Source organism: Chelonia mydas, chromosome 8 (assembly GCF_015237465.2).
Source record: "Chelonia mydas isolate rCheMyd1 chromosome 8, rCheMyd1.pri.v2, whole genome shotgun sequence".
Classification (NCBI taxonomy): domain Eukaryota; kingdom Metazoa; phylum Chordata; order Testudines; family Cheloniidae; genus Chelonia; species Chelonia mydas.
The window spans coordinates 47,789,876-47,805,513 of NC_057854.1; the positions used below are offsets into that span (position 1 = coordinate 47,789,876).

At 44.2% G+C, this 15,638-nt stretch overlaps 2 protein-coding genes across 9 annotated transcripts in view; one reads left to right on the top strand and one right to left on the bottom strand.

Annotated features, from left to right (window-relative positions):
- Positions 1–1,436: 1,436 nt before the first annotated feature.
- Positions 1,437–10,912, bottom strand: CENPL (centromere protein L). Of its 5 annotated transcripts, none has more exons than XM_037906531.2 (6): positions 10,742–10,772; positions 8,788–8,882; positions 5,860–6,036; positions 5,413–5,664; positions 3,960–4,502; positions 1,437–1,805 (listed from the first exon to the last, which is right to left on the bottom strand). In XM_037906531.2, exons 3-6 carry the CDS (start codon positions 6,031–6,033, stop codon positions 1,734–1,736), a joined length of 1,041 nt encoding a protein of 346 aa, XP_037762459.1. In that variant the 5' UTR covers positions 6,034–6,036; positions 8,788–8,882; positions 10,742–10,772; the 3' UTR covers positions 1,437–1,733. The 5 variants fall into 5 exon arrangements, with proteins under 5 accessions (XP_037762459.1, XP_043377495.1, XP_037762457.1 ...); XM_043521560.1 differs by lacking the exon at positions 10,742–10,772 and adding an exon at positions 9,849–10,119; XM_037906529.2 differs by lacking the exon at positions 8,788–8,882 and having other exon boundaries at positions 10,742–10,912.
- Positions 10,877–15,638, top strand: part of DARS2 (aspartyl-tRNA synthetase 2, mitochondrial) — a 33,232-nt gene continuing 28,470 nt past the window's right edge. For 3 of the 4 annotated variants that reach the window (XM_037906525.2, XM_037906528.2, XM_037906527.2), the window contains exons 1-2: positions 10,877–11,019; positions 14,079–14,263. In XM_037906525.2, the coding sequence (XP_037762453.1) occupies positions 14,137–14,263 (127 nt within the window). In that variant the 5' untranslated portion in view covers positions 10,877–11,019; positions 14,079–14,136. Of the gene's footprint in view, positions 11,242–14,078; positions 14,264–15,638 lie in introns of all 4 variants that reach the window. The other variant, XM_043521557.1, reaches the window with a different exon arrangement.

Below are 15,638 nucleotides of genomic sequence, written 5' to 3' on the forward strand. Positions count from 1 at the left end.
TTCTTTCAGTGTTCCTTTGTCAAAGCTGGAGTGAATGTGGGCTAGTGTTAAATTTTTGTATTAAAATCAAATATTAATTTCAGATCTTGTAATGACCATGCAAACGAGAGGGATTTTTGTATCAGAGAAGGTGAGAGACTTAAAATTCTGGGATAAATGTAGTAGTTGGATCTTTCTCCTAAACTGATCAGCAGTGCAGGTTAAGTCATTGGATTTCAGAATAAAACCCCTCAATATAAACAGGAACTGCTTCAAACTGCCAATCTTTGTATCAGTTTTCAGTCTCTTGCCAAACACAAGGCCTAGAATGTACTTTTTTTAAAATGAAAACTTAAGCCAAGATTTTAAAAAATGGGACTATGGAACTATGCTCTGAAGAAAAAAAAAAAACAATATTTAGGTACCCGTCATCCAACAGCAGCCATGGATCAGTGGGAACTGGTGAGTGCTCAGCACTTTTGAAAGTCACACCACATAAGCACCTGCCTGCTAATTGTATTATAGAAGCACCTAGGAGCCTAGTCATAGCCAGTGTGCCATGCGCTGTACAAACAACAAAAAGATGGTCTGTACCACAAAGTATTTAAATATAGACAAATTCAAGAGTAGGCAAGGCGGTATTAGTGTTTACGTCAGCAGCACCAGTGCTATTATGTACCAATCAATAGGTAATAAGATTATTTAACTGAACTAGCGCAGATTGCGGCAGGTAAAATGCAGCTTGAGCAGAAGTCTGGTTTGACATTGATTTGGAGCCAGTACATTCAACAGCAAAATCAAGTAAGAGTGAAAGAGGTTGACGCTCTTACTTGACTTTAGCTTCACTAACAAAGAAGGAGAGAAAAACCCTCTCTATGTACTCACAGTGGGGGGGGGAATCTCATTTTACCTTACAACACTTTCATTTGTACAACTCAAACAGCTGTATTAAAGGTAGCCAGTATCCCATTGTGTAGTTCAGGAAACAGAGGCATTGAGGTTAAGAGATTTGCTTTAGGTCACTAATAGCAGAGCTGGAAGCAGGAGGCTTTTCCTTCAAGAGCACTGATACCAAGGCCATACTGATTCTTCTGAATATCTCGCTGTTCACTCGACAAACATAGGGGACTGCTTTTGAACCTTGCAGAAATTAATCCCAACAGACAGACTTTTCTGCCCTATATTACATGCACCACCCTCCTGCACTACCGTGTTACCATCTAGGCCAGTGGTTCTCAACCTATTTACCATTGTGGGCTGCTTATGCAGCTCTCTCTGTGTTATGTGAGCCACATCCACACAATATATATACTACCTGTATGGCCCTGAGGATGTCACATGGGTCACAGCTGTGTGCTGATTGAGAACCACTGATCTAAGCTATGTAGCAGGAGCAGTGTTCCAGCTCATGCCTGACCCTTTAAATGATACTTAAAAAACCCATTACAAAATGTTACTTTATTGATGTGACATTTTTATTATAGCAAAATGTGCATCTATAATTTTCCTCCTATGGCCCTCTTTGCTTCATTACCAGTTGTGGATTTCAGTCCAGGAACCAATGAGGTCAAATGAAACTAATATGCTTTCACTTCGTGGACTGGAGTTTTGTGAGGCTAAAAAAATCTGCAGGAAAGCCAGCTTTCTGCAGTCAATGTCTCTCAAACATGAATCTACTGCAGATGGACTTAATGTGATCCAAGCAGAGCATCTGTAATAAGTTTTTTAGGACAGCAGGTATAGAGTACAAGGTTTCATTGTATCTGTGAGATTGCCAGCTCTGTCAGCAGCGTCAACACTCCTATTAGGTGCTTGCTATGTAGGATCTGCAAGAAAACCATTAGTTGTAGTCAGAACAGAAATACAATAAGCTATTTAAATCACTGATTGCTATTTAAATGTGTAGAACACACACTGACAACTGCTGAGGGGAGTGAAGGATTTGCACTATGGGTTAATCTCATCACTATGCTACTTTCCCTGTTTCTTTGCAGGACTCCTCCTGTTGAGTGTACACGAGGACTAGCGTCCTATCTCCTCCTCCTCCTCTACATGGGCCCTTCTGATCTTCACTCCCATCCTGGGAAAAGATCAGCAGCTCAAGGGACACACTGCTCCTGCCTCCTCTTTAAAAGAGGGAGAGAGAAGTCCCAGCCACTCTGTCCCCTCACTTCTCCTTGGAAGAAGCACCGACAATTGGCCACTCTGCTCTTCCACCCTCCTGCCAACTCACTTTAGCAGTGATATCTGATGATCCCACAGAACTCTTTGTTATTCGGGCCATGTCTGACAAGTTATTATTGAACATTTATATTGCTGTAGTGCCTAAGGATCATAACCAGGTTGGGTCACATTGTGTTGAGTACTGTACAAATTAGCATTACCTGCCCTAAAGAGTTAGAATCATAGAATATCAGGGTTGGAAGGGACCGCAGGAGGTCATCTAGTCCAACCCCCTGCTCAAAGCAGGACCAATCCCCAATTAAATCATCCCAGCCAGGGCTTTGTCAAGCCTGACCTTAAAAACATCTAAGGAAGGAGATTCTACCACCTCCCTAGATATCGCATTCCAGTGTTTCACCACCCTCCTAGTGAAAAAGTTTTTCCTAATATCCAACCTAAACCTCCCCTACTGCAACTTGAGACCATTACTCCTTGTCCTGTCCTCTTCTACCACTGAGAATAGTCTAGAACCATCCTCTTTGGAACCACCTCTCAGGTAGTTGAAAGCAGCTATCAAATCCCCCCTCATTCTTCTCTTCTGCAGACTAAACAATCCCAGTTCCCTCAGCCTCTCCTCATAAGTCATGTGTTCCAGACCCCTAATCATTTTTGTTGCCCTTCGCTGGACTCTCTCCAATTTATCCACATCCTTAGAGTTCACATTCTAAAAAGTCTAAAAGGGTCTCCTGTGCATTTTCTTACCCACTAAATGAGGCAGGGCTCCTATAGTCAATTGTTAAATAGGCCAAGCAGCCATGAAATGAGAAAGATACTTCTTAAGATTGGCAGCACCCATTTGGCAGCTTCCAACTTTAAAACCTATTTCTTTAGCTATGTTGCTAGCACTTCAGATCATTATAAATGAAAAGTTAAAAGAAAACCATACTAAAAATTGATTCATTTTCCAGCATGGACAGTGAAAACACACTAGTCATTACCATGTTATGTCTCAATCCCAACATTGTGCTAGCACCTAAATGTAAGGCTGAGATTTTTGTCATGGATATTTTAGTACAAGTCATGGACAGGTCACGGCCAATAAAGAAAAATTCAAGGAAGCCTATGACCTCTCCATGACTTGTACTAAAAATATCTATGACAAAATGGGCAGCTCAGCTGCGGGGTCCCCACACCGTCCGCAGCAGCTGGGCAGCTGCAGGGGCCCATGCTGAGCTCTGGGGACCCCTGCTACCCAGGAGCTGCGGGGTACCCCCATCATCCGGGGCAGGGGGACCCTGCAGGTCCCTGCCCCGGGGCTGAAGTGATGTAGGTCGCTGAAAGTCACGGATTCCGTGACTTCTGCGACCTCCGTGAAAAAAATCATAGCCTTACACATAAATATATGGGGATTTTCTTTTAAAAAAAAGTTTTAGTATCAAAAAAGTCAATTGTAGTTTCTAGTGGCTTTAGGTTTTGTATAAGTTTGAGATTTTTAAATCCAAATTTTAGCCAAAATGAGACAAGGGCTGTCTTTGTTCTGTGTGTACACAGGGGCCAACACAATGCCTGGGAGGTCTACCACAATACAAAATGTTGACTGCACAACTGCCAGATGTGCTGTGGAACCCACTGGAAACTAGTTATGTCTGGTAGAGGCTCAAATTTTTAAATTGATTGGGGGCGGGCGGGAATCAGTTACGAGAATCAAGTAGCCTCCAACTTTAGGGACAGCTCTTTCTGGCCAGGTAGCACTATTTTAATTATACTGGCTAGAACAGTGTTAATCAAAACCTCATAGCTGGAATTCAATTTAGTACCTTTATATTCCCATCACAGTGTGCTGATGCTATAGATGTAGAGACTTTCACGAGTCTTGTGGCTGACAAGTGGATCTTAAAGTGTCTATGGAAGTGAGAGTAAAGGCAGTCCATAAATAAATTCACTTCTTCTTGAGTAACCTCCCCAGGAGTTTTTTGCACTGTGTCCCATAAGGCTTTTGCATCCTCAGGGTGTATGGCATATGAAATGTCCAGAGACTGGGGAATGCAGGGCACAGAGAAAACAAGTTCTGTCGCAGCCATATGACTGTCCACTTTGCACCCAGTCCACATAGCAGCCATCCAGGCAAGGTTGAGTGGGCTAATGGTTAAACGACTGAAATAACAGTCAAATGTCTTCTGAAACCAACTACCAACTATGGCTGTGTAACTCTCTGCCCCATTTGCAAGGAACAAAGATAAACAGGTAAAATCCTCTGGTACGCTCTCCGAAAGATCATCTCCAGATATACAGCAGAACCAGCCTGACCACACCACTTTGTCTTCTGCATTTTCAAATGGGAGCTGAGATCTTGATGCAATCTAAAAGAAAAAAATGTCTGCATTACATCGTCAAGTTCTAGAGTGCATTTGACAGTTCTTAGCCAGAGCGAAATGGATTCTAATAAGAATTGCTAAAGCACAAGAATTTTCCCCTGATATACCATTTTAATAGCAAGAGATCAGAAGGAATCAGCTCCAAATCAGTGGCTTGATTTTCAGACGTGCTATATGGGTTTTGGTGCCCAATTTAAAGATTTTGGCCCAGCTAGAACCCTAAGTTTTGACACTGCATTGCACTGGTTTCTATGCCATTATACCACTTTAGATATCTTGACTGTTTAAAGACAGTTTTTGCAATTCATCTATTATGCCTATAGAGGGCCTGGCTCCTCCCACTGAAGTCAGTGGAAGTGTTGCTATTTACTTCAATGGGAATAGAAGCAATCCGTAAGTCTACATTAGTGCTGCTTAATGCAGCATTTGTATTGTGCATTAATTTTCCTACAATAATTGCAATACAAAATGTTGCACTTCAATAGCATCTTTCCTCTGAGGACCTCAGTGTTAATAGGCCTTAACTATGGCAGGGAAGTAGCATTACATCCATTTTACCAATGAAATTAAATGACCCATGCAAGATCCTACATCAAGTTGATGACAGAGAAGAACTGAAGAGTTTCAACTCCTACTTCTGTCCTCTAACTATAAGAAAGATTTGTTCCCAAGTCTATGTTTGAACGGATCAACAGTTTATGAAGAATTCCATGAGGGTGTTAAAACAGACAAGAACCATATTGGTTAAAAGCAAAGAGATGCAAAAAAAGTTTGAACCACAGGATACATGAAAATTACCATAGTAGCAGCCATAAATATTTTAACATGTTACAGTAAGGCAATTCAGAAGTGTTAAGACACCATTGCTATCAACAGTGCTAGCTGCAGTCCTTACCTGGACAAGGATTGCAGCCTGGTCCTGATCCGTACCTCTCAGTCCTAAAAGGGTGGACAAAATCACTTTGATAGCAAGATCATTGCCCACTTCTACAGCAAGTCCTTTCTGCTTTTCAGTGGCAACAAAGGCACTCAGAAGTCTAGAATACTCCTTCAGATTACCATAAGAGAATTTGTACATGGGGGTCACACTATACAAGGTCCATTGTTTGCGTAGAAGGAATGCTATCTTCTGAGGATCCGCATTTTCCTAGAATCAAGAGAACAGTATTCAGTTTTCTAGGCCTGCCCACAATTCCTGTAATGAAATTGAAGAAACACGTGTACACTGCATCAAATATACAGGCTAATCAGTTTTTATTCTTATTTATATAAGATGTGACAGCTGATTTAAGATATGAATAGACACATTTTCTTTAGTTATATTAAACTACTAAAAGCTCACCTGCAGTAAAGATGTTTGTGGAATTATTCTCCTAGCTGGGCTCTGACCACACAGGGTGTGTGTCCTGGTGAACGTCAAACCTCTTGAGAAACGAGTAGTATTTGTAAAGTTGATTCCAGTCTCTGCAGTTTTTCTTCCTAAACGGGTCATGCCCCCAGAATCAGGAGTATCCATATCCTATACATGAAAAGAGCCCAAAGACTGAAAACTTGCTATAGTCGGGTGGAGTGATTTAAATTATTAATTTAAGTCAATTAAGTATTTGCAAATCATTGAGTCTGATCACACCGAGCCTTTGTAAAACTAATTCAAATTGATAAACTAAATTATAAATGTTTCTTTCTAATTCAAATGCCCACTACGGTAGAGTCTCTTATTTGAATTTTACAGAACTGCTATAGGCAAGAGACAAATATTTAATATTTATTAATAAATATGAAAATTAAGGTGGTGTTCCTGCAGACTCTTGAGCAAATGCAGAACTTTAGTCACATGAAAGGAACTAATGTACTTAAAGTTTAGCTCAGACGCTTATGCACATGCTTAAGTTATAATTTTATTTAAAAATATATTAATAGCATGAAATCAAACACTGAAGCAATTTTGTTTTGAATTGACAATAAAAAGTTTATTAGAGAGACTGCATACAATGAAAAGTTTAGACTTGCAAATTAGACTTGCAGAGTTATTACAAATTGTTTTATAAACAGGCCAAAATGTTCAAAAATGGGAGCCTAGAAAATTAAGCTTCTAAGCCCATGCTTCATGGTGAAATTTTCAGAAGCACCCAAGTAATTTAGAAGCACAAATCCCATCGACTTCAAACTGCAAACCCTGATGGAGGAATATAGCCTGGTTGAAGCATTCAGCTTTCCTGAGTCAAAGTTCAGCATATGATTTTTGCAGATGACACTAAACTGCTCAAGACAGTTAAGACCAAAGCAGACTGTGAAGAACTTCAAAAAGATCTCACAAAACTAAGTGATTGGGCAACAAAATAGCAACTGAAATTTAACATGGATAAATGTAAAGTAATGTACATTGGAAAAAATAACTCCAACTATACACACAATATGATGGAGGCTAATTTAGCTACAACTAATCAGGAGAGAGATCTTGGAGTCATCGTGGATAGTTCTCTGAAGACGTCTACGCAGTGTGCAGCGGCAGTCAAAAAAGCAAACGGGATGGTAGGAATCATTAAAAAGGGAATAGAGAATAAGATGAATATCTTACTGCCTTTATATAAATCCATGTTACACCCACATCTTGAATACTGCATACAGATGTGGTCCCCTCATCTCAAAAAAGATATACTGGCATTAGAAAAAGTTCAGAGAAGGGCAACTAAAATGATTAGGGGGTTGGAATGGTCCCATATGAGGAGAGATTAAAGAGGCTAGGACTTTTCAGCTTGGAAAAGAGGAGACTAAGGGGGAGATATGATAGTGGTATATAAAATCATGAATGGTGTGGAGAAAGTGAATAAGGAAAAGTTATTTACTTGTTCCCATAATATAAGAAGTAGGGGCCACCAAATGAAATTAATGGGCAGCAGGTTTAAAACAAATAAAAGGAAGTTCTTCACTCAGCGCACAGTCAACCTGTGGAACTTCTTGCCTGAGGAAGTTGTGAAGGCTAGGACTGTAACAGGGTTTAAAAGAGAGATGGATAAATTCATGGAGGTTAAGTCCATTAATGGCTATTAGCCAGGATGGGTAAGGAATGGTGTCCCTAGCCTCTGTCAGAGGGTGGAGATGGATGGCAGGAAAGAGATCACTTGATCATTAACTGTTAGGTTCACTCCCTCTGGGGCACCTGGCATTAGCCACTGTCGGTAGACAGGATACTGGGCTGGATGGACCTTTGGTCTGACCCAGTATGGCCATTCTTATGCTCTTATGTATGTTCACATGGGAAGGTGGTGCTGGCTGTAAATATAACATTGGCTAGTTGCTTATCAAGGTTGTTACAAGTCCCTGGGCTTTGTTCAGCATAAAGGAACATTTTAAATGAGAGAAACTTTTTAGTAGAAAGAAATCTGCATAAAGTCTACTAAGAATTAGGAAACTAACAAAACAAATACAAAATATTCACCTTTGCAATTTGACTACAAAATGGGATGGAAGAACTAGCAATATGCACATACAAATATTTGATTTAAATTCAATAAATTGATCTGTTTTCAAAAATAACCATTTAAAAGTTAAAAACCATGTTTTTATCCACCTTGGCTAAAGTAGAGATTGAAAGTTTATTTTAATGTAAGAGCATTTCCGAGGATCAAAGTACTAGACACAGTTAATAAATTGTAAAAGCTGTTTCAACATAGAAATCCTTGCTTTCCCCACAAACAGCAAGTAGGAACCACCACCTCAACAATATTTACCTTCATAAAATATACTAAGGCACGCAATTGTATGACAATACTCTCACAGATCAAATACAATGTAAGGAACAAAGCCACAGCCTAAATGCCTTCTGTCATGAGCCGGTCCTGTCCCAGACTCCCAGTGTTGGACCACACTGGTCTGTTCTGTGGGGATGGAATCTTCTGCTGGAGAATTTCCAGGCAACAAACCTCTTACCCCCTGGGCTTCTAGTCTAACAGTGGATCAGAATCAATGGCACTGCTGGTATCAAACTCATTCTTCTACCGGAGTAGAACAGTTCCACGTTGATGGCCCTTGGCTACTCTGCCACAGCTTCCCAAACATAGGGCAGGTCTACACTTAAAACGCTGCATCAGTGTAGCGCTAAAGTGAAGATGCTCCTATGCTGACGGGAGGGAACTCTCCCTTAGGTGTAGTTAATCCACCCCCCCAAGAGGTGGTAGCTATGTGGATGGAAGAAGCTATCCCATTGACAAAGCAGTGTCTACATGGGGGGGGTTAAGGTTGGTATAACTCAAGAGTTTCTCAAATGCACCTTTTCTTGCAGCCACAGCCTCCTGGGCAGTGATGGGGGGAAGCAATGCAGCAGCCACTCCCCTGGGGCCACCAGCAGGAGCTGGTCTCTGTCCCCTACAAGAGACACAAACACTGTAGAAGCAGGCAGCCAGCATGGGTTCCCCACCTTCCTGGGGGCAGTGGGGCTTGGGCCTCAGGGCTTGGGTGGCAGTCTCTGCCCGTGTGGCAGCAGGCTCCATCCCTCAGCCGCAGGGCTTTAGACTCCCGCCCTCGTCTCCCCTCCCACCCCCATCCTCCTGGCTCTCACTGACTCCCATCACCCCTGGGCCCCCTACCCACCTCCCCATCCAGGCCTTAATTTGTTCCCCAGCTTGCCACGGCTGAGTATAAGTCCGCTGTGAAAAGTGATATTGCTAATATCGCTTTTCATAGCCTCCCAGCTAGCTAGCAAGTCTGCTGTGAAAAATTACATTAATATACAAATATCACTTTTCACAGTAGCAGACTTACAAGCTAGCAAGTCTTTAAGAAAAAAAAAAAAAAAAGCAACCAAAAAAGCAAAACATGCAAAGCACCTTATTTATGTTTCTATTCTGTTTAGGTCCAGTAAAGAATAGAGACAATTGTACATTATTTTTAATTGAGTCTGCAAAAAAACCAGCCCCCTACACAAATAAATTTTAATGATTTGGACATGTATAAATGCATATTTATTTGCTTTTCCTAAAATTAATTAAGTATTTTAGGAAAAATTGTTAGAGTGGCCACCAGCGAGAGTTCGTGGCCGCGCTCTGAGGCCACACAAAAATTTGTTGTGAGAACCCCTGATATAACTACATCATTCACACACCCCTGAACAATGTAGTTACACTAACATCAGTCTGTAGTGTAGACCTGGCCATAAATTCTTCACCTGGGGTATGACTACTACACTACAAGCACCACAGTTCTAGCTACAAGAAAAGGAGAACTTGTGGCACCTTAGAGACTAACAAATTTATTTGAGCATAAGCTTTTGTGAGCTACAGCTCACTTCATCGGCTGCATTCCTAGCTACGCCACTGTAATGCAGACACTTACTAGAGCGAGGAAGGCATTTTCCCCATCACTGTAGCAAATCCATTGGCCTAGCAGTACCTACAGTGGTGCTTAGGTCGGCTTAAATCTCTTTGGAGCGTGCATTTTCTCATCCTTAAGTGAAATCGCTAGATCAACCTCAGTTTTAGATGCAGACCAGGGTATTGGTGTCAAGTACCTGCTACAACAACAACAAATGCTCAAAGGCACACTGAAAGTTTACATTCAGAGGGGAGGTGGAAATGTTCCCAAACCCAACATGTCCCCAAACTGTCACACCTTCAACCACCCTAGCAACGAAAAGTTTCCTACATAACTCCCCCCACCTCCTTTTCCAATGTACTGAAGTCAGCTTAACGTTAATGCCTGTGAAAGATCTTGTAAACTATGGCCTCCTTCCAGTCTGCCCTGGGTTGTAAGCTGGGGGGGAGGGGGGGCGCTTTGTCCCCTCCGTGTCTGTTACAGGCCCCAGCACGCTGCAAGGGGAAGATTTTACACAGCAGCACATCCAGGGTGGGCAGATGCTCCAGCCGCTGCAGGCGTTCGCGGCCGGTTCGCAGCTGGCTGCCTTAGGATGGGTGGGGCGGGGAGCCTGGTGCCGCCCCAGCGCGGGGCCGGTGTAACGACACGAACAGCTCCCTCTCCCAGGACAGCGGCTGATGGGGCCCTGTCATGCCGCACGGGGCGGGCAGAGGCGGCCGCTAGGGGGGTAGTGCCCCCGGGCGGCTCCCCCGATCCCCGGGCTCATCAGTCACGATCCCCGGTAGGAGATCGGCCCCCCGCGCCAGCCCGCTCAGCTGCACGAGCAGCCCGCCGCCAGCGCCCCGGCTCCCGCTACCGGACAGGGGGGAAAACGTCATTCTCCGTACGTTAGACGCAGGGCGGCGGACTCTCACCTGCCGCCGCCAGAGACTAGGCCGCCCCGATCGCCTCATTGCGGACTCGGCTCTCGCGCGCTCCGCCAAGATCGTTTGAATCCGCTTCCCGGCAGCCCCTGCGGCAGGGACACCCGCGCGCGCGTGAGCCTGAGCCAGGAATCCCGTCACGTGACGCACAACTGCTCCGTCGCCATGTTTAGTGCGGGCGGGGAGGTGCCTAATCAGACATGATGACTGGGTGCGACGGTGGCTGGGTAGGGACAGTTAGCGAGATTCGCGCTGTCCCGGTCCGTAAGGTAGGACCGAGACTGTGCGGAAAGAAAAGCGCTTGAGGCAGGGAGAGCGGCTGTCTGGGGTGGGGACTCGAAGCCAAGCCCCCGCCGCCAGCAGCAGGAAGAGGCTGGGGCTGAGGGCCGCCCGAGGGAGCGAACACTCCAGTGCGGGGCGGGGTCTGTGCTGGGCTCGGGAGCCCGGACGCCTGGGTTCTCTCCCGGCTGGCTACTCTCGGAGAGCCGCAGGTTCGCGGGCACCTGTCCTCCCCGCTCCCCCGTAGCAGTCTGCAAACAAAAGGGGGCCGCCTGTCACCGTAAAATCGGGACAAGGCCCCTGCTGGGAGCGCGAGCAGCGGCCTGAGGGGCCCCAGCTTGGGCCGGCCGGCGGGCGGGCTGTGCTTCCGGGCAAGTTACTGCCCGCGCCCCGGCGCTTGCTGGCACTGGCGTGTCGGCCCAGCAGCCCGGCCGGTGCATTCCCTGGCCTCGCACGCTGGGCTGGAAACGGGGCGGTCCCCAGTGGGGGGCCGGGGTCTGAGCCGTGCCTAGAGCTGCCCCAGCTACGCGGGGGGGGGGGGCGGCGTTCCCGGGTGCGCAGATGGCACCGGGCCTGCTTTGGTCTGGCCAACCCCACTCTTTGTAATGCCGTAACAGCGGCCAGGGCTGGAGCCACCTCACTCCTCTACCCTCCCACGTTTTGCCACTATGATCGTTAAAGTCCCCAGCGGGCCTGGTGGAGTCTGCATTGCTGGCTATTTTTAAATCAAGACTGGATGTTTTGCTAAAAGATCTGCTCTAGGAATTATTTTCCAGACGTTATCTGGCCTGTGTTATGCACAGACTACATGATCACAATGGTGCCTTCTGGGCTTGAATCGAGGAAAAAAGTGGCAAGCCCCTTCCCCATTGTAGACACAGCTCTAGGAACTCTTTTATACCAGTATAGCTTATTCCAGATTACCAAAGTAAAATATGCTATATTAGTATAAAGTGTCCTATACAAGTATAACTGCATCTACATTAGGGCTTTTATCAGCATAACTGTATTGGTAAAAAAAATCACACCCATTACTGACATTAAAAAAACAATGAGGAGTCCTTGTGGCACCTTAGAGACTAACAAATTTATTTGGGCATAAGCTTACGTGGGCTAGAACCCACTTAATCAGATGCATCCAGTGGAAAATACAGTAGCAGGTATATTTAGGATTTATCCAGTCTTTATTCAGGCCTAATTTGATGGTGTCCAGTTTGCAAATTAATTCCAGTTCTGCAGTTTCACGTTGGAGTCTGTTTTTGAATTTTTTTTTTGTTCAAGAATTGCCACTTTTAAGTCTGTTATTGAGTGACCAGGGAGGTTGAAGTGTTCTCCTACTGGTTTTTGAATGTTGTAATTCCTGATGTCAGATTTATGTCCCTTTATTCTTTTGCATAGAGACTGTCCGGTTTGGCCAATGTACATGGCAGAGGGGCATTGCTGGCACATAATGGCATATATCACATTGTAGATGTGCAGGTGAACGAGCCCCTGAAAAGGGCTGGGAGTGGATGAGTCATTACAAAACCTAATTTTACCATACTAATTTCCCCCTAATGTTACTCACACCTTCTTGTCAACTCTTTGAAATGGGCCACCCTCAAAACCACTACAAAAGTGATTTTTCCTCCCTTGGTATTCTACTCTTCATTGAATTGTCTCGTTAGACTTACCCCCCCCCCCGCCCAACCTGGTAAGGCAACTCCCATCTTTTCATGTACTATGTATAAATATACCTACTACTGTATTTTTCACTCCATGCATCTGATGAAGTGGGTTCTAGCCCACAAAAGCTTATGCCCAGATAAATGTGTTAGTCTCTAAGGTGCCACAAGGAGCTCCTCGTTGTTTTTGCTGATACAGACTAACACGGCTACCACTCTGATTACTGATATAGTTATGCTGGTAACATTTTAAAATGTACATCTGCCTAAGTCTGTTTTAAATCTCACCTTTAATTATTTATTGATAAGTTTGTGGGTAGGTGCTCTTATTTCAGATTGAGTGTCCTATTTTGATATAATGTAAAAAAAAAAATAAGTTATATAAAAATAGGAGACCCTTTAACTGAAATAAGAGTGTCTGTAAACCAACGTGCACTGGACTCAATAAGTTTACACACACACACCTTTAGTTTGGGACTATTTTGTATGTAGGTAAGGGCTGACTTTTTGGCATGAAGAGTCTGATCATCTCTAGGGCATGTCTAGAGTAGACAGTTTTTGTACTGATTGAATTATATGGAGTTGGAAGCAAGAAAGTGGAGCCACTGCCATGTGACCTGACCTGCCTTCTTTCCAGACGTCACCAGCAAGTGGTTTATAGACCTCCTTTTGAGATCTTCCTTGATGATGGAAGATGCCATACACATACAAAATATGAATATTATGCAGGCCTGAGGGAGACAGGAACTAGTATGAATGACAGATGGGGAATAAAGGTGGAGTTTGTACATGTGATTATTATTTATATTACACTATTGATGCCCCATTGTGCTAATCACTGTACAAGTAGATAGTGAGGTAAGGGGCAGGGGGTCCCGCGGGGCAGTCAAGGGACAGGGAGCAGGGGGCAGCTGGATGGGGCAGAGGTTCTGGGAGGGGGACAGTCAGGGGACAGGGAATGGGGGGGTTGGATAGGTGTGGGAGTGCCGGGGGGCCTGTTAGGGGGCGGGGGTGTGGATAGGGGCAGGGCAGTCAGGGGACAGGGAATGGGGGGGTTGGATGGGGGTGGGGCCCGGGGGGGCAGTTGAGGGGGGGAAAGGAGCGGGGGGGTTGGATGGGTGGGGGGCTTTAGGGGGGCAGGGGCCAGGCTGTTTGGGGAGGCACAACCTTCCATACCTGGCCCTCCATACAGTTTTGGAACCCCAATGCAGCTCTCAGGTCAAAAAGTTTGTCCGCCTCTGCACTAGACCATGTGGACCCTTCGGGGAAATAAGGGCAGCTGGTCAGTCAAGGGAGAATTTGACACAAGTACTGATTGAAGAATAGAATCTGAGGGTTGCAAAGTGAAATTACTTTCCATGTTGTTTTTTCCTAAAACTGTCCAGAGTGTGGAAGATCCAGGACTGCCCTTCTGTTTCTGATCCCGCTGTTGTGGCCTGTAAGATGTCATTCCGCCACGGGCTGCGACTGCTGTACAGTCAGCCGTGTCTGTTCTCTAGAGAACTAAACAGACCTTGGTGCAGATACGTTTCCAACAGTTTGGCACTTAGCTCAGAGAAAAGAGCATCAGGTGAGCAGGGGTAGGGAGAAGTCTCCTGAATACAATATTTTATATTCACATACTGAATTTACAAAAATAGGTTTTGTATCTTATTTGTCTTATCTTCAACTTTGCTCTTATTCTGGGTGACAGAGCCTCTTATGGTAATCCAGACAGAAAGTTAAACGATCGCTAAAATGAGACATGTATTAGCACTTCCCTCTAGATATTTTTTAAATGTATATTTTAAAAAAGACCTTAACCCATTTATGCTCTTTACTTTTTGCACATTACTCCCACATGGGGCATGATCCAAAACCAATTTTTGTGCCTTTCAAATCACATTTTCCTGTCTGAAAACCGGTTTTTCCCTTTCTCCTAACTGTAGTGTGAAGGACTTGGACAAACAGAGAAAAGTGACTGTGCCTGACATAAAAGTGAGGGAAATTTTTTTTCCCCTCTAGTAATTTTAAGGGTCTGTAACAATAGTAGGTGAAATGTTTTCAGGCAGGAATGTGCCTAAGTTGACAGTCTCCCTTTAACCTTCTAAAATACTATAAACTTTAAAACCCAAGAGCACTGTGTGAATGTTTAACAACCAGAGCATGAAACTGACCAGTCTGGTTTTATTGTCTAAGGCCCTGGTGCAAAGCCAATTGAAATCAATAGGAAGACTCCCATTAACTTCAATGGGCTTTGGATCAGGCCTTTGCTAGCCTTGTATAAAGCAGGCAGAGAATTTTTCAATTTTCCCTTATGTGGTTTTGTCAATACATTTAGACCTTGATCTAGTGCTGCTCTGTTCCTCAACCCCCAACACAGCTCGGCCAACATGACTCAATAAATACCTGCAGCATCCTTTGCTATTTTTGTCCTGGGTCTTTTTTGAGACGAAATTGGCAAATGTGGTGGATTATGCTTAAATGTCGTGTTAACCTCAAAGAGCGCCATCCTGGAATTAGGATGAGAGATCAGCAAACCTGTTGTTACACTTTGCATAAGCAGATCATCAACCTAGGCTGCCAGAATTGGTATATACAGGTTGTTTGACGCAAGGTATGGCAAACATCACTGTTATGATTCTAAGAAAGCTGATTATGTTCACATATGGCCATGTTTCAATTGTGCCTCCCTAAAGTTGTCTCTGTTGTTTTCTTTGGATATACAGTATTCTTTACAAACCATTTTAGGCAAGGAAATAGTATTTCTCTGTTATCTTTAAAGGCTGTTGGCTTCCACCCAAGAAGTCACTTTAGTGGTGGAAGAAATGATCTGCTTATATATGGCCATAAAACACACTCGGATTATTATTTTTATTTATTTGTATCACCATAATGCCTAGGAGTTCTAATCCTGGACCAGTACTCCATTGTCCTAAGCACTGTACAAAAAAAAGACTCTGGGG